Consider the following 27,127-nt stretch of genomic DNA (forward strand, 5'->3'; position numbering starts at 1 on the left):
CCAGTAAACAGGGCTCTTCGATACCACCTGTAACGGACTGAATTCTCTGTTACTGAATAGCCTGATTTTCAGAATATTGCCGCCTTTTACAGTCAAGTGTTTATTGATTTAAAAAATAAAAATAATAAAAAAAAAAACATTTTGTGGTGTGGTCTTATTTATTTGCGGCCATAGTTGTACAAAGTTCAATTCTGTTCCTGTGTTCCTCGCTCCTGTTTGGATAATAAAAGAAAGTAGTTTTTGGTGCAACAAAACCTCCTCTGGTCGTCTCTTGGTACTTTACAACCTCTTACATTTCACACACCGGTCCCTAACACCACCTGAGAAATATATATTCCTTTTGAGCAGCTCTATAGGGCACAATGCCTGAACTGACCTGAATAACTAATTGAGTGAAGCAAAGACTTGACTTTTCTAAGAAAGAGTGGACATATTGAGGTTACAAAAGAATGAAATCCTTGGAGAATGTTATGCAACAGTGTACTCTTGAAATTATTATTAGCATTTAGAAACTATTTAAGTCCCTAAGGTGATAAGTGGCTCACAGGCTGAGATGGGTTTTCAAAGATGGTTCCTAGGCTTTGTGTACACCACAGCTTCGAAAAATAAAATAATATGTATGCAAGTAACATTAGTCATCTAATCAAAGAAACTGCACAATGATATTGCAAAAGTCTACCGGAAGCTAGAATAGTAGTACAGTATGTCAAGATTTTGAAAAATGCTGTTGTAGTGGCTCAGCTGTGTTCAGGAAAGGGATTTACATTGTTTTCAAATGTGAGCAGGAGCATTATCAGGCTGAAACACACATAGCTCTTTGACACACATGGTTGCTTGAAGGGCAGCATCACAACAGTGGTCAGAGGTCATGTGTCAGAATTGGTCCAAGCCCGCGTCAACATAATCAGGGCCAAATTATGACAGAACCTCCAGCATATAATTACAATATTTGTTATAGTGAATGGATTTATTAGAAAATGGATCAGTGATTTCTTTTAACTTGATTAGTCAATATGAGGTCCCAAATATCTAGTTAAGGATCACAAATGTTATCATTCAAACTATGCTTAATATCTGTTCCATATCAATCTGTTGGAAAAATACGTTAATGAACAAGTTACTGAACAACACCATGACCAGCATTAACACATGTAGGCGACCAGATATTTTTAATTACTACAACTTTTTAATGTTTTTTTTCTTTTGTTAAGAAATTTTAGGACCTGATGGTAAATACTGAAAGATACACAAATACATGAACGTGCGCTCGAATCCTAAATAAAAAATAAACAGTTACTTATTTTATTCTTTTACATAAAAACAAACATTTCACAAACCATGTTCACTTTTTTGTACAAGGTGAACATCCCCATATACGTAGAAGTATTGAGTTTGTATGTATTTATTATTTGGAAATACCTACCACATGACATCAAGGCAGTAGCCAGCTATGAGGCACCCGAGGCACAGGACTTGGTTAAAATCATACTAATTATTTATGTAGGCCCTTTTACACATTGCTTTACTGCAAAATAAAATGCATTTAATCACACAATCCATTGTTGTGTGTGTATATTAATTCCCAAGTCCCACTGATATCTATAGCCTCTCTGCTCTTCAAAATGTTTACTGTCATTACAGACTGCAGCGATACCATATGGCTCACTTCATACCACCATAGCTGCTTCAGTTAGTGGAAATGGCTTGTAAACTGCAGTTTAGCAAGTTTCTGCACATTTTAACAATTCTGTACAATAGTTTAGAGGACCCAGGTTGTGGATATTATTATGTCATTTTTGACAGTGGTTTGGGAGCTTGCCACTGATACAGACTGTAAATTACTATACATAAATATGTCTTATACATGTAGGGTCTTCTTCGGTCCTGAGACACAAATCTGGGAGTAAAATTGGGTGTAAAATGGCATTGATTAAATTGTGTCTATTTACTTTTGTCCAGGCTACTGTTCGCATTTCAATTTAATTTCAGTATTTAAAATGTATCTATTTATCATGTATTGTTTGCTTGGTTTTTTTTGTTTCTGAGGAATGTATCTACCTTTTAAGTATGTTTTTTTTCTTCTTTTTTTTTTGCAATTTAACATGCCGAATGAAGGCAGTGGAATTAAATGAATTTCTCTGAATTTTAAGTAGTGCTCTTGTAATGCAAACATAGAAATAATCATTGCAATTATTATTAATTTAATTTTATTTAGCAAGGGTGAAGTCTTTGTTTTATGAAACAGTATTCTAGCTACAACCTCCAAGCAGCTAGGGTGAAGCGATCATGTGGTTTTAGGAATGTATAGTTAGAAAAATACTTGTGCTTGTTTTGTCATTATCATTTTCCATGGTTAAATTGTCACAGATGATTGTGGCACGTCCCTTTTGTGCTATAAGTCATTAGATCCTTTTGCATGGAAGGCTTTGGTTGCAAGGGTGTGCAGTTCTTTGATGGACCCAGATTCAATTAAAATGTGTTTGCCTACTGACAATGGGATTGAAAATGTAGAGATGGGAGCCCAGCTTACAAGATTTAAGTTTTTGCAGGTATCAGGCTTTTAAAGACTGTTACTCACACCTGAGAGCAGAAACTGACCTAAGACTATCACAGCTACTGGAAGTAGGCTGATCTTTGGGATACACAATGAACATTTGTGAAACTGCAACATATATTGTAATGACTGTAATGTGTTTTTGAAAATGTTTTTTAGCAGATCTGCTCAGGCCTGCCGTTGTGTTTGCAGAACCAGTTCGAGTTGAGCAGCGCAGAGTTCGACTCTTGCTGGGAACGTGCTGATTTGTTAGACATGAATCGGATGATCTAAACGAAAATAGACCTGTATACTTGGTAGAAAATATTAAGTAGCTGTTATGTGCAGTCTGTGAAAAAGCATGCAGAGAAAGGTCGGGCTGACCAGCTTTTGGCAGACAGTGATGGACAAATGTAATGGAGCAGATTCCCTTGTCCATCACACAGACCCTTATCAGAAGTAGGCAACTGTTTGATTTAGGTGCCAGACCTTGGTAGCTAACTTTCTGGAGAAAGCTGCTGAGCTGAGTAAAAAGGAAAAACATACTTTGAAATAAATACATACATGTTCTATTAGGGTAGATGTTTAAAGTAGAAAAATAATAAAACTCTTGTAATGGAAAAACTAAAAAGACTTGGAAAATTAGTGTACAGGGTAACCGATTAAAAGAGCAGACATACTCAAGTCTCTTATTTAAAGAAAGGAGTGAGTCTGATTTAAAGCCGGTCTCTGATTTAAAAACAAGTATTCTAAAGTGATATAAACAGAGTAATTGCATCAACAATTTAAAGTCTTAGAACTGCTGCTATATTTCTGGGAGCTAAACAAATGTATAGTTGAAATGACTGGGCAGTCATTTATAATATTTGAAAAAGTATTAAGATGATCTAAAAGAAGTAAATCTTTTATTTAGATTACAATAATACAGCTATTAGAATGTTGTATTTGAAAGAAGCAAGACAATAAAATAAAAATAGTATAAACTATAACTCTAACAGTAAACTTACTAAAGGAATACAAATTAATGTTGTAACCTTGATTCTCACCTGTTTGTGGTACGGGCAGTGTTGAAGATGATTCATTGGTGTTGGCTATCAAAAGCGGGATTTGCCAGCCTTGAATGATAACCAACGGAAGGTGCTTTAAGAACACTTTTCTGTATTATCTGAAAAGATACCGGTCCAGGTGTCTCTTGAATCGGCCAATAAATTACTTAATACGGTGAATTTGGAAAAGTGCGTACAGTGGAGTTTCATACTAATTAAAACACTGGCCTTGGCAGGTGAACAAGGTGTCCGAAAACCTGCTTGTGTAGGCAGATTTTTAGAAACTGAGAGAGAGGTCAAGCTTAGTCCAAGCATAGTACAAGTTAATATAATTCTGTTATATTTAACATGTTTAATTATAGATTAAATTTAAATGGAAATAACTGAAATGACCACTGTATGCTTATTCAAATGCTTGTGATAAACCCCTATAACATATATGTATATGAAAGTAAACTAAACTGAAAAGCTGATGAGGTAAGTTACTCAGAAGGAATATAGTAGGCTCAGGTTAATATAATCACACAGAGGGCTGATGTTGTATATATTGTATATTGTATTACACGGTAAAGCCCTTGTCTGGTGCTTGTCAAATAAATCCAGTCAATATAAGAAATGTTATGATTTTAAATGTTTTTAAATATTTGAATACTGGTAAAAATAAAGATATCATAATAATCAACACAATTTATTTTATTTTTTTTTTACTTTTTGGTCCAGATTTTTGAATGGGGTTTCATTTTCGGTGAAAATGGCAAAATCCGCAGAATTTTTCCATCTGTTAATCCGTTAAAAAATATATCCACCTATTTTCTAACTTGGCCGCTGGCGGATCACGTTTCATGCGTAACTTTCTGCGGTTCTATTTTATAACATGAATGTGATTGAGAAGCTGGCCGAATGAGAAGCCAACTTCAGCATTGTGTTAATGCGGTAATAAACACGTTGCAGAAATATGGAATATGGAAATATGGATTTAGGAATGTTTTGATATTATGGGCAGGATTTTCAAAAGTTCGTAAAGGATAACTCCAGTTTTAATCAAGAAATAGGCATGTAGCATTGATTTTGGCAGTTTTTCCTTGCAGTTATTTTGCACTGGGGAAAAAAAATAATTTAGTGTGATAATTAATTTGTAGTTATAAAAATATTTTAGCCTTTTCTATACTTGTGGTTATGAATGAGATTTATTCACTTGTTTTAATCATTTGTAACCTTATGGAACATTTGTTGTATTGCTAAAATGATACCTAGAAACTGTAGCCTATTTGAATTTTGCATACGTACATTATACATCTGACATCTACTTTTGATTGTATTTGAATTGTACAACTGAAATCTTGGAAAACTGACTTATTCGATATTACAATAAAGTTTTCTTAGGTGATTGCGGATTTGCATTGTGTCCTTGGCTTTTTAACACCTGTGTTATTCACACCAGAATGAAAAACAGGACACACAAATCCACTAGGGATGTGATCGATGATTCATTGACATGAATTTTGAACATGAATCAACCTAGATGTATTTGTATGTTGTCAGACTCCCCCCACACTTTATGTACAATGTACATTTTCACCTTCACCCCTTTGTATGCATATAAAATGTTCTTACAATACTGTAAGTGTTAAGTGGCTACTTCTAATCATGTTGAGTTTATTTATTGTGGATGTGAGTAACAGAGAAAATGTATAATTAGAGGAATTCAATTATAAACAAATTGTGTAATCTTAATAAATATATAATGAAGTGTTACATGGTATACATGCATAACTAACAACTACAAACACCTGTGGTACTTGAAACATTTGTATTTATAGCCTACAATCGTACATACTAAAATACCAAGGAAAGGAAATTCCATGCTAGACAGGGAAGAATGCATATGGGTCACACACAGGATACCTACTTTGAAGTGTTGCACTAAACCCGATGTCAATATTGCTATGTCTGTCGTGTTTGTTCGCTGTTCTTATACCAAATTCGTAGAGGGTTACCATGTGGTTGTATTAACTTTGAAATGAGCAGCCCGATGACATTTATCCCCTGAAATACCCCAGTTACTTCAATTCTAGTTACATGTGTGTATATTAGCAAATAAGAAACTGGGATGCCAGTAAGAAGCCATTGTTAAGCATTGTTGAAATAGCATGTTTTTTTTTTTTTTTTTTTAACTGATTTATTTATTATTTTTAATTTTGTAATTTTCCAAAGTAGTTTGACACATTTGAGACTACCTCAGTAAATAATTAAAATTAATCTCACTTTGACACAAAGGAATGGCTGGATCTTCTTCAGATGAGCTTGAGGTAAAGAGAATTGTATTTTAGCTTAGGATCGTAATATATACACACACACACACACACACACACACACACACACAAACACACACAGCTGCTTCTGGCATAGGATCCACGTTGAATGCCAGGCAGACTGGGTCTGACTTGCTGTCGGATAGTCATATTGACTGTGCTGAAGCCGGCAGAAAGCTAACTAGTGGAAGTTTACATTAGCCACCACTTTTGTCTTTAGAAAATTGACACAGATTCTTATAGCATTACGTATTCCACCAAAAGAAACCATCAGAATAACTAATAAACCAAATTAGTGGCTAGAGTTCCGCCATGTTTTCCGCAGCTTTAGTAAATACTGAATCGATGGGAAAAACAGGAGTGCAAAAATTGTCAAAATAATGCGATCCTCTGGCAGATGTCCTATGAAAATACCACCTTTTGTGTTAATTTACCATTTTGTGTTGTTTGCCTACCTCTTTCAGTTTTGAGCAAGCTGTGGAATAATGGATTAATGCTGACAATAAAAAAGGGGAAGAACTATGGTCTTTCTTCTAGGCATAAAACAAATTACCACTAAATTCTGCTGCCAGATAGTAATTTTAATAAGTATTGAACATATAGTGCCATAAATCAGAATGCAAGTGCTGCTTGTGGCAAACTTCAATAAAACAACTCTAATAATATGTTCAGGTTCGTGTGCCTGCTGGTGAAGAAAGGCATGGTTCTCCAGTAATAATATATATATATATATATATATATATATATATATATATATATATATTATATATATATATTATATATATATATATATATATATATATATATATATATATATATATATATATATATATATATATATATATATATATATATATATATATATATATATATATATATATATATATATATATATATATATATATATATATATATATATGTATATATATATATATATATATATATATATATATATATATATATATATATATATATATATATAGCTTTTACATTATCTGCTGTTTAAGCTCAACTTTTTTTATATGTATCCAGGGTAATATTACACTTCAGTAATTACAGATGTGGGTGAGTGTACGGGGAATAGCATGGCCATTATGGAGGCAACTAATTAGAGTGCATAATATATTAAATCCTTAATCATGCACAGTGCTCTGCTTACAGAAGTAGCTAAATTACATTAAGTTATTCTGTTATTAAATTAGACTTAAATTACTTAGACAGGAGTCTTGTAATGTTACATATTACTAGAAGCAACCTATGATATTAAACCCCGTTTGATATTAAGCTCAGTGAAGTCAGTTTGTAACAGGAGGGATTTGTTATATGTGTGGGTTATCAATGAATAGTAATAAATCAGACATGCCGCACAGGCATGTAGATTTAATTAACACAGGTGCTGACACTAGGGTACCAGCAATGGTAGCCGTGACCCATTTAATAAAGAAAACATCCTCATGGCTACTCTGGCCTCTGCAAACGACCTCTGCTGGGCAATACCTTCACGAGCACCATCTTGGAGTGGAAGGGTTTTATGTAGTAGCTCTTTCCATGGAGTGGACACTCTACTCCTCTAAGTCAACACAGCAAGCTTTCGCTCAGCGCCTGTCTGTATGGCTATGGCTGTGCAGTAGCATCGAGCTGTGGCGGAGATGTCTTTTGAGCTCTGGGCAAACCCCCAGCAAATCAGGACCTCCCAATCAACTTTGCACCGGATGAGCCTACCTGCTCAATTAGTTCCTTAGCAAAAGCTGTTTCCATTAAGGCACACATGCACTCGAACCAGCTGTTTCCATTAAGGCACACATGCACTCGAACCAGCTGTTTCCATTAAGGCACACATGCACTCGAACCAGCTGTTTCCATTAAGGCACACATGCACTCGAACCAGCTGTTTCCATTAAGGCACACATGCACTCGAACCAGCTGTTTCCATAAAGGCACGCATGCACTCGAACCAGCTGTTTCCATAAAGGCACGCATGCACTCGAACCAACAACAGGATCTCCCTCATAGTTGTAAATGGGAATGTTTTTAAATCGGAAATTAAGAAAGACTATGTTTTACAGCAGAACTAATAGTAGATTGTATTTACATGCTAGCCTTTAATTATATATGCTGTTCTAAGATGCTGTGCTTAGGATCAAGATTTAACAAACTTACTAAATGGCTGATTGTGTTAAAACACTGGTAGGCATGCCTGGTCTGGAGAAAGTGTGGTGTGTTTCTTTTTGCAAAAGAGAATCAGAGATCTGTCATAGTGGTGACTGGTCAGCATATAGAAAGGGACATCTTCATGTCACCCAGAGCAGCACTCCCACTGCTGTAAGGTACTGAGATGAGATGCTCCATGTGACAGTGAGACGTTATGCAGATGCAGTCGGCAAAACTTAATTTTGGTTGATGGCAATGCCTGCCCACATTGAACCATCATTGCATATCCATGCACAGGAAGCAGTCAAGAGGATGGTTTGGCCAGCAAGATCTCCTGACCTGAACCCTACTAAGCATGTTTGGACCATGCCACAGAGATTGACAGCAGCTTGTCCAGTTATATTGAGGAATGGGCCCTGCTTCCATAGCAACATGTTCAGCCTCTGATTTACTGGGATGTAAAGGCCTCGTCAAAATGTAATTGTGTCACAAGGCAGACATACTGTACTGTTCATGTGCAAACACACAGGAAGAGGCCCTTTAAAAAAAATGTGTTTGATATTAAATTTGTAAAACACTTTTTTTTAACCTTATTTTAGTTATGCTTAATTTTCCAAAGGTTAAACTATATATTGGCACTATTAGCCATTCAATAAAGCCTCTTTGTTGAAAATATTGATCTGAAGAAAAAGTTGAGAAGTATATACTATATAAAAATGATATGGAAGAATCCACTACACAGTATGTAGTATTATATTGGTGGGTGGGTGATCAAGCATTTTTACTTGTAATCTTGTAACCCTAACCCATACATTAACTGTTGCAGAAGTGGAATCCATATAAAAACAGGTCTATTTTGAACAGTTTCATCACTGAAGACGTACAAAGAGGCCTATGACAAATAACTCCACTCAACACAGCAGGCCACTTAATCAATCCTCGTCTTGTGTATATTTAAGAGATCGGTTTCTTTTTTGAGATAAACATTCTGAATTATTTGTTTATTTTAGAACTGGGAATGTTTGCCAAGAATTTACTGTACTTAAAAACGATTCATCGCTATTGTAAACCACTACTTTATAAAAATAATTAATTAATTAATTAATAATAATAATAATAATAATAATAATAATAATAATAATAATTCAGCCTAGGCTAGCTCCATTTCATATACTACTCAAATCAAAAGCTGTAGTGTAATATGAATTATTAAATGAGTAGAAACAATTGGCAAAATTACTAGATTCTGATTGGCTGAGACCTTCAACCTAGCCAATAGATATCTGGTGATAATACAGCTGAGCGGAACTTCTTTCTCCGAAGCGACCTCATCACAGTAAACAAAATCAATATGCCAACTATAACTGTACGCCTGGGTAAACAAAACCACTCGAGTCAATCAGTATGACAGCATTCCGAGATTAACTACAAAGTTCTGCAGCTGAAAACAATGAAAAAGAAAATAAAATGTCAACATCTCTCCATACTGAGGTAAATGAAGCAGATTTAGACAACCTAAAAATGAATACAACTGGGGAAAACACCAAGCGCTAGACAAAATGGACTATGAGAGTTTTCCATGACTGGCTAACTGAAAAGAACATTGACATCGATTTAAAAAAAAAAAAAAAAAAAAAAAAAGTCACAGCAGCAGCAGCAGCAGCAGCAGCAGCAGCTCCATCTACTGGACATAAACCATACGTACATGTTGAAACAATGAATGGCATCATCTAGTTCAATATCTACAAAGCCTAAACAAGAAACTATTACCGAAGCCCCCAAAAAGAAAATATACTAAACCATTTAAAGTCAAATGTTTCATTCTTAAGCTAACAATTTTAGTTACTGGGGAAGTACTTTTTCTGTCAGTCAAGGTTGCACAGGTCGGCTAGGGTGTCCTCGGCTCACCATGCACCAGTGACCCCTGTAGTCTGGCCGGGCGCGTGCAGGCTTGCCTGTTAGATGCCCAGGAGCTGCGTTGCCCTCCTACGCTGTAGCTCCTGGGCGGCTGCATGGTGAATCCGCAGTGTGTGATGAAGCGGGCGGCTGACGGCACACGCTTCGGAGGACAGCGTGTGTTAGTCTTCGCTACTCCCAAGTCAACGCAGGGGTGGTAGCGGTGAGCTGAGCCTAAATAATAATTGGGCATTTCAAATAGGGAGAAAATAACAAAAATAATTGGCAACGACTAAATTAAAAAAAAAAAAAAAAAAAGTTTCCCCAGTGGGCAATTAAACTGCAGTTAAGCCTATTCTTTTGGTCTGTGGTTGCAAACCTTAGTTGGGCCAATAGAATCGGTGAAGTAAAGCAAACAGTGGCCCAACATAGTTTACTGCAGTGTGTGGTTCATAATGTTGGATCAATAATAGTGAGTTAAACGATGGCATAATATCTATTTGCAGAATATTTGCATATGCAGAATGTAATTAGGTTACACTGTACGAACAACAGCGAGGTACCATAAACCAGTGGTTCTCAAACTTTTTTGTATGTTGTGCCTAACCCCCCACCCACCACCACCACCACCACAACACATATTTAACCTTGGCAGAATGCTTGCAGACTGGGTGGTAAAGGTTGCTGTATCTAATCAAATCTACTAAGAGTACTCAAAATATTTTCAAGTGTCTCGAGGCTTGTGAGGTGGTAAGCTAGCACATGTTCTAGACTATATTAAGTTTGTTATCCTCCAAACATTCTGTCAACACAGGAAACGTTTTCATGTTTCCCCCTTCCAATAATTTTATTTTTCCGGTCAAGTTGCTTCACAAAACCATACATTTTGTCTCGCAGCTGCAGAATGGTGGTGTTGGGACTCTGAAGCGAAGTATTCAATGCATTCAGCTTCTCAACCTATCTACCAAATGTGCCAGGTTCGAAAGCCAATGTAAACCAGAAAACTGTTCTGCAAGAGGCGAGCCAGCATCAAGAAGAAATATGTGCAGTTTATCCATCAACTCAAACAAACGCTGTAGAACCACACCTCACGAGCCGTCAGACTTCTATACAAAAGCAGCGGGTTGTGTTCTGATCCCACATCTCTGCATACAACAGAGCAGTCGAACTGTCGCCAGTTCACAGGACGGGCCTTTGAAATATTGAGTGCTATTTTTGTGGCTGTTTGGGGCTCAAGTTTCTTGGATGCAAGAGCTTCTCTATGTATAAAACAGATGTGAAAAGAACATCTGGTGCAACGTTCTGAATTTTGGCTATTCGCAGCATAGCACCAGCTCTATCGATACATAAACGCACACAGTTTGACCATTGCAACTCCTCTTTTTCCATAAAGTTGTCCAGCTCATTAAATATTTATTGACTGGTTGTCAAAATATGTCTTCATGCAGTTTTTCTCTGTAGCACTATCTCACATAAACTACTAGCTCAACTGATTTTGATATAGCGGTAGATTTGCGGAGTTGCAATGTGTATTTTGTGCTTAATTTATTCATTAATCATCTGTGTCTTTATGTTGCTGACAGTGTCATCAATGCGCCTTGAAAGGGTACCATTTGATAATAGAATAGCTTTAGCTGCTAATTTTTTTCCATGCACATTGATCTGGCTGCAGGAAGAATGAGGGATTCCCCCAAAGTATGGGGATTTAATCATTTTGCTATCAAATAGGAAACTTCGGATGAAGCCATTAGTGCTTTTGTCGGAATATATTTTAGCTTTTCCATTCACTCTGCTTACCTTTCAATTCTTGCAGCGCTTGCTAAATATATTTTGCTGGTTTATCTGTCTGCGCTGCATGTTTGGTGTGTAGATGCTGCCTCAGCTTTATGGGTTTCATACTGTCCTGAGCAAGCACCTTGTAAGAGGTTTGATTTATTCTTAAAAATAATGAATCCTGTTCAGGTAAAGTTAATCAAAAAGAGTTTATTCAGGAATCAAAAATGGAAACAGGAACAAATCAAATGTGATACATAAGTGATCTCACACACACACAGGCCTCTGAACTGGCTGAGAACATTAGGTTACTTACCGTAACCCTGGTTCCCTGAAAGAGAAGATGACCACCACCAACATTACATATGGGATATGCCTGTCTATGGGATATGCCTGCCTATTTTCTGAGCTGTTTATACCAGACCTGTCAGTAGGCCCCTTCCTGGGATGACGCCCTTGTTCCCGCCTACTGAGGAATTAATGGGGGGTGAAGTGGGACTTGTACATCTGCCAATGCAAATTAAAGTAACCTACTAACTAATTCATTTAGGTAGACAGCTGACCGCTATGTAGAGTATCTAATTAGTTGTTTATTTCTGCTTTCCATGCTGATATGGACATGTTATAAACATATTGCTTGCATTTCCTCTGTGCAGTGATGCAGTGCCTTTGGGTTCATGGTCACGACTACACTCTTGTGTACTGTATTGACACAAAGTCATTGTTTATTTATATTTTTCACATTATGGCCCCTAATAGACACAAGTCACTACCAGTACATTTGTCTCTTGCTTAGAAAAAATAGCATTTACTTGAGTCACAATCCTGCATAGTGCGAAACCACATAACTGGTCGTACCGGGGTTAACCCGGGTCCCATCAACCCACCTCAGGGTTGACACCCTTTGACCTGGGTTGAGCTAGAGAAAATGCATGACGGCTGGCGAAATAAGTACAAACAGCCACGCCTGCGGGAAAGTTTCACTTCCACAAGGAATAGTTTTTGTTTAGCCATATTTTTGTTGCTTGAGACACACAATGAGCCAGATTGCAGTAGGGATGAAAAAACATTACAGGCTTTATTGCAGAGGGAGTATTTTTAACATTAGGTAGGTAGATTTACAATTAGGAATGCTTAAAATTCAAAGGTAGTTCACAGCACACAGTCACGCTAAAGAATCAAGAAGTTAACATGACCTGTAAAATACAATTCAAAGCTGCTGCAGTATGTCCACTGTTTTGTCATTTCAAATCTTTTCACAAAACAAATATTAAACTTTAAAGCTACAGTGCCACGTGCAATCCAACATCATGAAAAAACACATTGGTAGGTGAAAGACGATAAAATAAAACTTATAAGAAATATATAAACACATGAAATTTTCAGTCCACTAAATAAGAGCTTTACATAATCTCTGCAAGTAAGAAATTGCAGAATCCAGTGTAAAACCACAAAATGAAATAATAAATTAACATCCAAAGTTGCTATATTCGAGAAGTTTCAGTCTGGTTTTCATGCTGCACATAGCACCGAGATGGCCCTTGTCAGAGTTGTGAACGATCTGCTGATAAGCTGTGACTCGGGCTTTCCATTAGTATTAATTCTTCTTCATCTAAGTGCTGCCTTTGATACTTTTAAACCTTTCCATCCTAGTGAATCGCAAAAGCACAGTAGGACTGTCTGGCCTTGTTCTATCCTGGTTCAAATCGTATCTTTCTGATAGGTTTTAGTTCGTCTCTATGAGAAGGTAAAATCGGCATTATCGGAAGTTGTCTGTGGTGTTCCACAGGGCTCCATTCTAGGTCCCTTGCTGTTTTCATTATATATGCTACCGTTAGGTGACATTATCTGCAGACATGGAGTGAACTTCCATTGCCATGCTGATGATACCCAGCTATATTTGTTCCTAAAGCCAGGGTTTTCTTCTGCTTGGATGTTATTAGCTACTTGCCTTACAGACATCAAGCATTGGATGTCACAGCATTTTCTAATGCAAACAGAGGTTATGCTAGTGGGATCACAGAACCAATTGAAAGGAAATGTAGGATTACATGAGCTCAGCCCTTGCAGTCTCTCATCAAAACTTAAACTAGAATTTAAGAGTTTTGTTGTCATCTTTGATCCTGATCTCTCATTTGAGACTCATATTAGGAAGTTACTAAAGTATATTTTTACCATTTGAGAAATATAACCAAACTTAGACCAATTATTTCTGTATCTGAAGCAGAGAGACTAATGCATGCCTTTGCTTCTTCTAGAATTGACTATTGTAATGCACTTTTTTCTGGCGTCCCAAAATGTATGGTATCCTGCTTGCAGCTTGTTCAGAATACCTCTGGGAAAAATGAACATATTACCCCTGTTTTGGCCTCTTTACACTGGCTTCCTGTGCAGTATAGAATCGATTTTAAGATTTTGCTGTTAACGTACAAGGCCATGAATGGATTAGCATCTAATTATTTGCATGAGTTAGTGACCCCATATCTTCCAAACCGCACTCCGAGATCACAGGATGCAGGGCTGCTGGTTATTCCTAGGTTCAAGAAAAGTAACACAGGAGGTAGGGCTTTTTCTTTTAGAGCTCCTAAATTATGGAATGCTCTGCCTTCCATTTGTCAGAGGAGCTGGGACCGTTGCAGTTTAACTCAAGGCTAAAAACACACTTTTATAAAATGGCTTTCTTATCTTAGTGGGTTTTAATGTAGCTTTAAAATTGCTGCGTTTATATTATGTGTATACTGTTATGCAAATTGCCTGACTCTGGCAGTTGCATGTGTGATATGCTATACAAATGTGTTGTGGTTTCTTCTTTTTTTTTTTTTTTTTTTTTTTTACTATGTACTGTACAGTGCTTTGCAATACTTTTGTATAAAACAGAACATCTGTTCTTGGCAATTTTTTTACTTTTATATAGAATTTGTATCCAAAGTGTTTGCACAGAACCTTGAACAAAGTCATGAACTACTGAAGCTTTAATATTCTTTATGGTCTCCAAACACATATACATTTCCATAAAGCTATTTTTCTGACAGTTTACAGTGTTAAAATTGTGTCTAATAATAACTCTAAATGGATGTATTTGTAATTTGGTAATGTATTCCAGATAGATAGGTTGTGATACAGAAGAAGCAAACACAACAAATTATAACATTTTTTTTTTTTTAAGTAACAAAATGGGAAAGGAAATAAATTGCTACAGAACATTCTCTAGAGGATGCTGGGAATTGGAATGTTTGTACAAATGAAGTGTGCTGCTGTTTATTCAAGAAAACTCAGTGCAATGTCATTATCTGGTAAATGACCCAATGGGTTATTTAAAACTACACATATTTCCTAAACTCTATCTCAGAACATTGCTATCATCAATTATATTAAAGCCCACCCCAATCATGTTAGTATACTATAGTCATGCATAGTTTAGTGTACCCTACTTCTGTAATAGAAATCATACCTTTATTTATAATATACTGTTTGAGGCATTGCAGTTCTTATTTTCTGAGGAAGCATACACTCTGCAATACCCCAAAAACCAAGATGTTCTTATTGTCTTATTGGTTTACCATAGTAAAAGCATAGAAAGGTATAATACAGCATGGTGAAGCAAAGGTAAGCAGAGAGGTATGGTAAAGCATAACAAGAAAAAAAGAAAAAGGTAAACTAGGGTAAATGCATAGTATTTCTATAGGAAAACTGCTAAATTTACCATTTAGATTTACCAGGGTAAACTTTTATAAGGGATGTTTCATCTGTCTATGGTGTGCTGTATATATATAGTGCATTTACCACTTATTACAAAGCTTTTGTCTTGGAAGCGTGATGTGCAGAACCTGTACTGCACCGTGGTGCGTCAGGAGCTGCTTTGTGCTGTGGCTAACACCTCTCTAAATCAATTTGCAGCTTGAAGATGGAGCCAAAGAGCAAAGGTCTGAAGCAGCAGCAGCAGCACCACAAGAAGCTGCTGGCAGCAATGCTGTCCCAGGACTCCTTCGACTCGCTCCACAGCACTGTGCCCTCCGTGACCGAGGAGGAGATTGATGACGAGGACGACGCCATGGAACTACTGGGTAACAAACACATGTCAAGTAGAATTACACAAAGCTGCTGGGTAGTTTTTAAAAAATAAAATATTATGGTTATATGGGTGTGCAGATCATTTTGATGTCACTATAAGATTAATTCAAACTGAAATAATAACATTTGGCCACCAGGTAGCATGGTGTGTAATGTAGGAATATACAACATTTGGGCAATAGAATAGAACGTAAGAGTAAGGTGACCAGATGTCCTGTTTTGGACGGGACAGTCCTATTTTTGGAGCACTGGTCCCAGTGTCTCCAGAACCTTTGTTGGGATGCTCATTTCGTCCCGTTTTTACCTAGAACATCGTGGTGCTGGTAACAGAAATTACAGAATATTGTATTTTCATACAGGCTCTGTGTTGCTACCATATCTAACTTATTACAGCACAACACTTGATGTGACTAAAGAAGGTTGAATGACCAGTAGCATTAAAAGGCGACTGTACAGCAGCGTGCAAATCTGGAGAATTACTGAACGGTTAACAGTTAACGCTCATATTTGCAACCAATCACAGAGACTTGTGGGTGGGTTTATCCACGGACTGTTGCTAAAATGAACTGGTGGCTAACATTGTTTGAATCATCACTCTTGCTGTGAGGTTAGACTACTGTAGTCTAACAATAATGGCTCATACAAGTGCTATTGTATTGTGTTGTGATTGTTCTGTTCATCCATGATATTTGTGTATTGTATTATCTGTGTGCAAATGACTTTGCTTCATGAGTAGCTATAGGCGACAATTGCGGAAATCAACCCTGTGGTGTTACATTACCTTGCCATGTTTACAATGCAGTGCACTGAAGCTTGTCATGGTTGAACAGTTTGTGCATTCAAATAGCCCATTGTAACAATAGGAGGGGCTGTACAAAGTGACAAGTAGTTGGAAACATATTTTCTATTGAAACCACAGGTATCCTGTAAAAAAAGTATATTCGTGAATAATACAAAATAATTTATGAACTAGTTATTTTCACATTTGTGAAATTCAAAAGTTTCAGAACATTTTTTTTATTTCTTTAAGTATACATGTTATGTTGTTTTTAGCAATAATGAAATACTGTAGTTTCAGGTATCCTGGTTCCAATTTAATTCTGAAAAAAAATTAAATGAACCAGTGGCAAGAAATGCTAAAGTGCCTGTCAATGATAGCTCTACCATGTGATATTTGCCCGCGATGGGAAAGTCAAGGTCAACTATCATATGTTAGCGCCATTTTGTTTACTGTGATGAGGCCGCTTCGGAGAAAGCAGTTCCGCACTGCAGTGTAATCAACAGATATCTAATGGCTAAGGTCTAAGTCAATCAGAATCTAGTATTTTTGCCAATTGTTTCTACCCATTTAATAATATTGAATACCTAATTTGTTCTAAATTTTGGTTAGTGTTTCCTACAGTGCTTTTTTTAGGAGCCACTAGTTTTATAGTGAACTTTGCAGCAGTGCCCACCCTAAGGATTATGTCATTTAAAAATGAAAGAAATTCCTTTATATAACTTCATTTCATATTCATAGTGCTCTTTATTGTTCCCAATTCCGATATGCATCGTACAGTATATTACAGAAATTGAGCAGACATGCAAGGCTTGACAAATCAGGAACACTGCTTGTTACACATGGCAGTGTTTCAAATAATTTTATCAGGTAGAACTGACACAAAGTGCTTTATAAATGTAGTAAATAAAAGTGTTGCTGAAACAAAATGGTCATGAATTGAAGAAATGGACACATAAATAAAGTGTCAATAATCTGATTTCTACAACTGAATACCAATATATAGCAGGAGCTTTACAAGCTGTTGTGTGTGTTTTATGAATTCAATGGGTCTGTGCAGTGCTGGAATAATTTCTCTGTCTTCTCATAATACAATATGTGGTACATTTTGAGTTTGTTAACAAATTGAGTATGTGCTACAATTGAATATTTATCATCAGCTGCCTTTATGTACAATATAAGAGAGTGTCTGTTCTTATACGCCAAAGCTAGCTTTCCCTTCATATTTTTATTTTACTCTAGGAAAATATAAGAAAGGGATAAAGAAGTTGGTTATGTAATTTTGCTGTCCAATGGAGAGTTTAATGTAGTACTGTAAACAGTACTAAAGCTCCATCAAAATGCTCCAGCTTTATATATATATATTTCTTTGTTTTATTTACTCTACTGTCATTACACAGCAACGTCTGCCCCTTAATCATAACATCTTCAGTAATACAAAATGAACCCGTTTATGAATAATGGAAACACTGAAATGTTCATTTCTATAGTGTCAGAAACTCCCTGCAGGCATTCCCGATGACATTTACAAATCACATACCAACAACAAAAAATCATAATTATATATCAATTTGATACACAGCCGTTTATTTTGTCACATAACTACATCAGTATCGGCAGTGTCTGGCAAAGTTTGAGTCTATTAAACTGAAAAGGTGCAAATTTAAAACATGTTTATCATCGTGATCCATCCTCTAAGAACAGCATTCAATGGATGAAGACATTTAAAGAAGCATATTCTAATCCTGACAGAGTTGATTTATTGTCAAATAGTCTTTACAACATGCATTGGTGATACCAGGCCAATTTGTATCAATTATTCAGTGTCCAGGAAGTTTTAATTTTATATATATTATCTTTTTCAAGCATATTTTAATGTTTATATAGCTAAAGGCAAATACAAAATGTTTTGCAATCACGTGCTTACCAAACAATAGACACATTAGTGAGGGTAGTCTAACATCATTGTGTCTCATTTTACAGAAAATATTCTGCTGCTTTCTGTACTGTACAAGATCAGACTACTGGTTGCATTGCTGTGTATGGGAGTGTAAAGGATTGCAAAAGCAATCGGACAAATGTATTGTATTGTTCAAACTTGTATTTAAACAAAATGAAGCAAAACAAATGATTTTTTTTAAACAAATAAACAATAACGATTACCATTTGGCTGTGTGGCAGGCTGGCGAGTGGATAGAGGCCCAGAGAGAGAAAAAATATACTTTTATTATAAATAGATACAAAAATAAAAAGGCACAAGGGCCAAAACAAAAGGGATTGAAACACAAAAAGAAAGACAAAAAGCAAAATGTACAAAATAAAGGTTTCCAGGCTGGGCAATGCCTGCACTGGATTTAAAAAAAATGAAAAATCACAACCAACAAAACACCAACCTGCTTCCTCAGCTCCCTCCTCCCAAATGAGAAGCAGAGGCCTCCTTTTATGTCAGGTGGCTGGGTGCTGATTGATCGTTAATTAACCTAATCAACTAATCAACCCCAGCCACCTGAACATAATAAACCCAGGCAGGTAGGGGAAATTAACCCCATCCCTGCCAATTTAAAAAGGGCAGAGCTTTGCTCTGCCACAGGCTGCTTTTGACTGAATCCCACTGGCACTCCTTACTAACCTCCATCCTCCACAAGACTGAGCACAGAAGCTGGTTGCAGTCTTTTATATCCACCTGCCTTGCAGGGGAATCGGCTTTAATGAATCGATTGGCAACTGGCAACTGGCAACCCCAGATAGTTAGGGCCACACAATATTTAATTATATACACATACACATATACAACACAAAACACCAAAGCACTGCTAAAATACACACTATTTACAAATACGTCATGTGCAGGGTCTTCACCCAATCACAAGGAGCTATGGGAGATAAAGTGTTTGTCCTGTATTTAATGCAATAACCTTCCTATAATATACAAGATTTTCAATTATAAACCCTGTTTAAACATACTGCACTATCATTAGTCTTTATTTAGAGACACACTGAATTTATCTCTAGAATTATCAGTGCCTGTTGAATCTTGTTAAATGTTATTTTGTTATATTTGATATGCAATTGCAGTACATTAAGATAAAAACAATACTGTACCGAGTGAGACAACACTTCTGTCCTACTCATACATCCACACAAGGAACAGTGAGTTATGTTTTATAGAATATTAAAATAATATATATGATGATGCGGTAGAAGGTGTTTGTCATGTATTTCCTTGCCGCAATATACAAAGCATTTGAATGGTCTGATTTTTACTAAACTGGCATCCTTTCTTGGGACATTACATGTTAAATGGCATTCAGTTATAAATCAAGATAAAGCATCTATGTAAATAAACAAACTGTTGTAAAATAAATATTGTAGAATGGAAGTAACAAACATTCAGTATGAATGTTGAGAGTTAGATTTTAAAGAGAGGTTTTGGAAAAATGCTAAAATGTTTGGAAAGACCAAACATTTTAGCACAGTGTACATCACTAGAGATTAGAATCAAAACCTGCAATTATGAAATCAGCATTGTGGTATTTGTGGCTATGCAGGCTTTACTTTACCATGCAATGTATTGAGGGACTATAATATGATTAACCTCCCCTGGGATTCAGGTATGCCTGGTACATTATAGTAATTTAGTAATTACCGGTAATAACTGCATTTAGAACAGGATCGCCATTTTAGTATTTAGCCAAAAGAAATATGAGAGATCTGGATTAATTGGTCATAATCATAGTCATGTTAGATATGTTGCTCGTAATGGCTGAGCAAAAGCTTAGTTAATAGGACTGTGGGGGAGGTTGTTCTGGGTGCCCTTGTTCGCATATGCTGGGCCTGCTGCCAGAAGCAATTAGGATGAAAGAGAACCTCAAAACATATCTCATATATATATATATATATATATATATATATATATATATATATATATATATATATATATATATATATATATATATATTTATAGGTTTGAGGTTCTGCTTCCACCACACAGTCTTTCTCTTACTGGTCTTCCACACAAGTGCAAGTGGTCTTTAGTTAAAGCTGTTGATTTCTGAATAATTGAGGATTTTACATGTGCATGCTGAGAAACAGCAGAAGGATGCACTCTAGTATTTGCAGAGTGTGCAAGGATGCAGTGTGCTGTGATAATCAGATAATCATTGTTTCTGAAGTGCAATATGCCACACAAAATGTAAATGAAAAGGGGGACCTGAGCACGCTTTTTGAAATCCCTTGTTTTATAGTATATGGTGTGCAAGGATGATTTCTGTTGTAGAGTTTTGGCTGATGTCTCACCACTGTGCTGTAATAATAAGGCAGGACTCATTTAATTTAGTAATGTTAAAATATGGTGCTATAACAGCACTATCTGTAATTACAACAGCTTTTTTTTTTGATCATTAAAATACATACATATTGCATGCCCCTTAAACTGACATAAATAGCTTTAATGAAGAGGCATTTGTAACAAGTGGAAAACCCAGGCCTAGGTTAATTGGTAGCAGGTGAATCCAGCTCAATAGTTTATCCTAACAATGTACAGAATGTCGTAAAAAGCTAAGTAAACGCCAGGTATTTGGTGTTCAGATTATATATTTATTATAACAATGTGACAATAACAATATGAAAAAACAATGAAGCAGGTTCATGCAGTCGCATTGCAGCCACTGGCCTTCGTCAGTGCAGTAACGTAATTTAAATCAAGCACATATAGGTGAGACATTTAGATGTCTAAAGCATTCATTATTCAATTATCTTTCAATAAAGAAATAACAAACGCTATGTTGTTGTTCATTAAAATGTCTCGCCACAGGTAATCGCATGTCATTATTCTTAATAGCGCTTTTATGTTCACGTATATGCGTTTTCAATTGCCTAATGGCCTTACCCACATAGCACAGACCACAAGGGCATTTCAACAAATAGACTACAAACTTGGTGACACAAGTAATGCTACCTCTTACTTTAAATTGCTTATTAGTTTTAGGATGGGTAACTGTATTGCTTTTTATCATTGCATTGCAGCAAGCGCAATTGTGACAATTAAAGTTACCTTGTCTTATCTGTGTTAAAAAGTGAGACGGTAGAATAAAAGTCTCTGCTTAACAAATACATTTCTCAAATTTCTTTGTCTTTTAAATGTAAAACGTGGAGGATACTGTAAAACAGATCTTAATTTGTGATCGGTTAGAACATAAAAGCAGTGTTAGGAATAATGACATACGATCATCTGCATCGAGACATTTTAATGATCAGCATAGCGTTTGTACTCTCAGATTTATGGGGATTTAAGTGGTTAATACTCCACGTCGAGGTGGAGATTGTAATAAACTGTTACTACAAAGGGAAGCTTCTTGGATACACACTTTGCAAACTGAATCTCCTGGTGGCATGAACGAGGAGCTGCTGTTTACACTTTTATTTTTTATAATATTAATAATATTATCTATTATTGTTGCATCTAGTGGCCTGTTACTTTGTGTGCTGGTTTGTAATTTTATAATATACTAGACCTGGAAATACATATTTTTGTGTTGGTCTGTATGTTGTAATAACAAATTATTTTTGTTTTGTATTTATATTGTTTGAATTAAGCACTAAAAGTATTGTAGTGATCTCGGTTCCCGCAGGCAGGCGCATCACACAGGGCAATGCAATCCACACAAGTGGAGGGCGGGTGCGAATCCGGGACCTCTTACACTAAAGCATAGTGCCTATACTGCTGCTCTTTTGTACAGCGGTGTCAGCGCTATGCTTTTGTGCAAGAGGTCCTGGGTTCGCGCCTGCCATCTGCTTGTGTGTGTTTGCCTCGCCCTGTGTGATGCACCTGCCTGCGGGATCCGAGATCGCTACAGTATTGATTTTTATTGCTTTATTAAAGATAATTGAATAATTAATGCTTTAGACATATAATTGTCTCACGTGTATGTGCTTCATTTAAATTGTTACTGCAATGATGAAGACCAGTGGCCGCAACGCGTCTGCATGAATTCGCTTCATTGTTTTCTCATAATAATGTTATAATAATAAATATATAAGCTTAACAACAGATACCTGGTGAGTGCTTGGCTTTTTACAACATTCGGTATATTTACTTGAGCCTATAGCACACCGCCAATACAAGAACATTGCTCTTTTAGCGTGCTCCTATTTTTTCAATATCCTAACAATGTCCCAAAAATGAATCCCCCACTATTATGAATCCATATTCAAATTGTCAGGTCATTCCAACAAGGCGTTCACAATCAATCATATAAACATCCATCCAAACAAGAAAACATACAAAACTTTTTTTTTTTTTTTTTTTTAATTTGGAGAAGCTGACTTGGTAAGACTGCAGTGAGCCAGCAGTTGATAGCACCCTCTTGTGGTAAAGGGTGAAATGGCTGTATCACAACATTGTGACCAACCCATCAAGTTCCACATTGTCATACAGACACCGTTGATCTCAATTGGAATGTCTCAAGGGCTATAGAATATAAATATACAGAAATGTCATAACAGGCATCTTTGAGTAATCCCAAAACAGGTTAATCTGTTTAAAGTGTACACAGTTCTTATAAATAGAAGTGACAAAAAACAGTATAAAGTGAGCTATAAACACATCTACTGGCTGATAAATCCCATCTGTGAAGCTCAATCAAAATAGCTATTAGTTTGCTGTCTTTAAGATCATAGCATCACCTCCCCACCTCATACAGTACTGTATGTTGCAGTATGTAAAACTGTAAGCAGTTATGGTACTGTATTTTCACTTGTATGCAATTAGTGTATGTTAGGCAACTGTAATGAATAGTTTCTTCCAGATATGCTGTTTTTTAGATACATGCTTGGTGAGTGTCATTACCTATATAATAATAATAATAATAATAATAATAATAATAATAATAATAATAATAATAATAATAATAATAATCTTTATTTTTATATAGCACCTTTCATAGTGGACCACCATCACAAAGTGACTAGGGTGTGTCATCTAGGATGCATCAGTTGCAGAGTGACTTACAACAATGTCTCACCCCAAAGACAGAGCACAAGGTGACTAGGTTAAGTGACTTGCTCAGGGTCACACAGTGAGTCAGTGGCTGAGCTAGGATTTGATTCAGGTACCTGCTAGTTACAAGCCTGTTTAACCACTGGACCACACAGCCTCCTATATGACACAGCTAGTATTTTTCAAGCTGTTGATTTCTTTTAGCAGTGGTAAACCTTTAAAGAAAATCACACGAACAGGTTGCCTATAAGTAATTGAATCGCTATGTTTTCTTGTAAGACATATATTACTTTCCAAAAGCACCCTTTTCCACAGCTAAAAGTTTAATTGAAGTTGTGTTTTGTCTCCACTAGAGGGCAATGTAACAATAGTGTGTGAGTATCTGAAGCTGAAAAGATTTCACCGTTTGGTTTTCATGGGTTGTTAATGAGAGTAATTTACTACTCTTTTTAAACATATTGTAAATAGAATAGTTTCACATTCTTTTTACTCATAACATAACAGCAGTTCTTTTGCAATCTAAATGGAAGATGTTGGCATTTAAACAGATTGCATGACATTTCACTTCAGTAATACAATAATAATCATAATAATAGAAGGGCTTGTAATGGTGCAGTATTTTTATTTATTTTTTTATAAATACAATTTAAGAGCATTCACATGAGGATATCTTCCCAAGAACAGCAAGAGGCACAATTAGCACGTCGTAAAACAGCAAGACAAATTAAAATAAAATTGCCGTCTCTGTATTGTATTGTACTTCATAAAACCACAGACTCCCTGGGTTATATCTCCTTTTCCAATGCTGTTACAGTTTTTTTTTTTTTTTTTTTTTTTAATCTCTTGACAAAGATTAACAAGATGGAGTCAATCCTTGAGGTACAGCAAGTGAGTTTAATAAATCTCAAAAGCAACCCATACAAAAAAAAATGGTGCATTTTAGAAAGTATGATGAGTTTATGTACTGTATAAATTGCATGAACTGTACATTCAAGGGTGCTGGAACTAGGGGTGCTGGGGGTGCAGTAGCGCCCCCTGGCGTTGCATGGTTTCCATCATATACAGGGGTTACAGCTTTGTTAAATGGCGTTCAGCACCCCCACTTTAAAATAGTGATCTAAAGAAGTGTTTCCCAAACTTTTTGATTGGTGGCCCAAATGAAAACAGGAATAATGAACCCACGACCCAGAATTATTCACTGTTTGCTATTTTGACTTAAATACTTAACCAATCAAAAAGCGACGTTTCATTTATTTTTGACTACGCTACACTATGTAAGCATTCAGGCTTTGATAGTTTTACAGGTTACTGAAATGTTTGCTTTTATCAAATTAATTATTGGTACAAAATGCTATTAAACTAACATAGCAATTTAAAATTGTATTATAACACACTGAATGCCTGTTTTAATTTTCAGTTCAACATCAAGCACTCCAAACACATACTTGCCAACATTTGGAAACTGTTCAGCGGGACGTTCGTCCCCGGGGGGTGTTTGTATCAGCAGATTTGTCAGCCGCACCAAGAGAACAGCGTGTGGTTTTCACTAACTCAACTGTGCAGAATATATGATTTTTTTTCTGTGTGAAAATATCGGGACATTCTTCCTATGCACTGGGACACGGGACATTAGCTAGGAAATTGGGATGGACCCGGCCATATAGGGACTGTTAGCATGTATGCCACTACTGACACTTACTACATTACACGTTACCTACATGCAGCCTGCTTCTGTATTTTGTTAATAGTCACGACTGAAAACAGAGACAGAGGGTTGTAAATGGCAGTAAAATTTAAATTGCTTCACCAGCGAGTTTTGGGTATTTGCCTACAGCAAGAAGCCACAACTTCTTAAGAGGTAAATTGTTAAATGTACATTTTATAGAGCGTTCACATGACAGATCGATGAGCTGTGACTCGAAGTTGGGATGGTAAAGAGATTTTCTGCGTCCACGGCAAAAGCATCAGCAACCCAGTTGTACTCATCACGTGGGTTTCTAGGAAAATAGTCCTGAAACATATCGTAAAGGGCTTTTAAATGCTGGCCAATTACTCGCTTGGTAATGGAGACATCAAACTCTGTGTTCTTTCCAATAAATTCAGACAGAAGTGGGAATATTTCAAAGTGTGCATTAATAGCTGGTCATGATTGGCTCCTAATTCACAGCATAAAGCCTAAAAGCAGAGTGCATTTAAAGCACGGGTCTCAATATAGTTCACAACCTTAACTGCTACATTTAAAACTTCATGAAGTTCAGACATTTTCTTAATGGTCAAAGCTTCACGGTGTAGAAAGCAGTGGAATTACTTTGAACTTTTCTGCAGCACAGACTCCCAGGATTTCAATGCACATGTCAATTCCCACTGGTAATATTATTTCCTCACCAATTGTGTTCAGTTTTTTTTTTTTTTTTTTTCCCCAATATGCATTGGTTTATTTTCCAGTTTATATTTAAAGCAGAAGATTGTTTATATAATTACTGCTAATAATTTGTAAGCAGATAATATTTATTTTGAAAATAATCACGAGAAGTTGTATAGCGATACAAAATCTTAACAGCGTGCACTGAATGTCATATTCTTTAGATTGTTTGGTGACCAATCAGAAACCTTGCCTCGACCCATATGTGAGCCGCGATGCCCACTTTGGGAAACGTTGATCTAAAGCATGTCTGTTGTTTAACCTGTCGTGACCTGCTTGCATTTGGAGCCTTCTGGTAAAAGTATTCTGCAAACATTTCTTTCAAAACTGCACAGTTATAGTTATGCATGGTTGAGAACTGTTATGGGAATATATTGTTACAATTACATTAAGCAGTGTAAAAATGTATCTATTGTAATTGTAATATTAGTATATTACTTGTAATGCAAGTTTTCAATTCAGAAGAATATAGCCATGGATCAGATTTTCTCTCTTTATAGAGAATTAGCTGGAAAGTGGTAGTAATATGAACTTTTTTTTTATCCATTTTTCAGTACTGTATAATAACCTTACAAGGGTCTGTACTTCTTAGTCCTGCTGCTGGTTATGGATTGCATGTTTTTATGTCAGCTGCACTTGATGGCACTGCTGGGAACTATCAGTAAGTATCAGTTAAAAATCAAAGCTTATTGTTAATAAGGTCTCGTTTCCTCCAGGGCACTGTGGTACATAGTGACAAGCCTGTGATTCAGCACAAAAAAATTAATACATTGTTTGAGACACAATTAGATATTAGTTATTAGTCACGTCAAGCTCAACAACACAATCCAAACCACATCTGTGGCCACATTCGGAATGCTATTGCTTCCGTCAACAGGAAATAATACAACCTGCCCCTGGAGGGTCACATGACATGCTCTCCCTGATATGACCTCAGATCACACCAATGATATAAAAAGAAAATAATCTATGTAATGTGAGACTGACCGATCAGGGTGTGTGAAAACTGTCCTCCAGGTTACTAATTACTTCACAGTAAAAAAAAAAAAAAAAAAAAAAAAAAAAAAATATATATTCAGTAAAATATATAAATAAAATATAAATATAGTATATATATATATATATATATATATATATAATATATCTGC

The 27,127-nt window shown here is 36.1% G+C and overlaps 1 protein-coding gene across 5 annotated transcripts in view; it reads left to right on the forward strand.

Moving 5' to 3' along the window:
- LOC121314344 (uncharacterized protein C8orf34 homolog) overlaps positions 1-27,127 on the forward strand; it is a 150,807-nt gene that overhangs the window by 50,689 nt on the left and 72,991 nt on the right. For all 5 annotated transcript variants that reach the window (XM_041247485.1, XM_041247487.1, XM_041247484.1 and 2 more), the window contains one exon: positions 15,609-15,775. In XM_041247485.1, coding sequence (XP_041103419.1) covers positions 15,609-15,775 — 167 coding nt within the window. The remainder of the gene's footprint in view (positions 1-15,608; positions 15,776-27,127) is intronic.

This window comes from Polyodon spathula, chromosome 4 (genome assembly GCF_017654505.1).
Source record: "Polyodon spathula isolate WHYD16114869_AA chromosome 4, ASM1765450v1, whole genome shotgun sequence".
NCBI lineage: Eukaryota > Metazoa > Chordata > Actinopteri > Acipenseriformes > Polyodontidae > Polyodon > Polyodon spathula.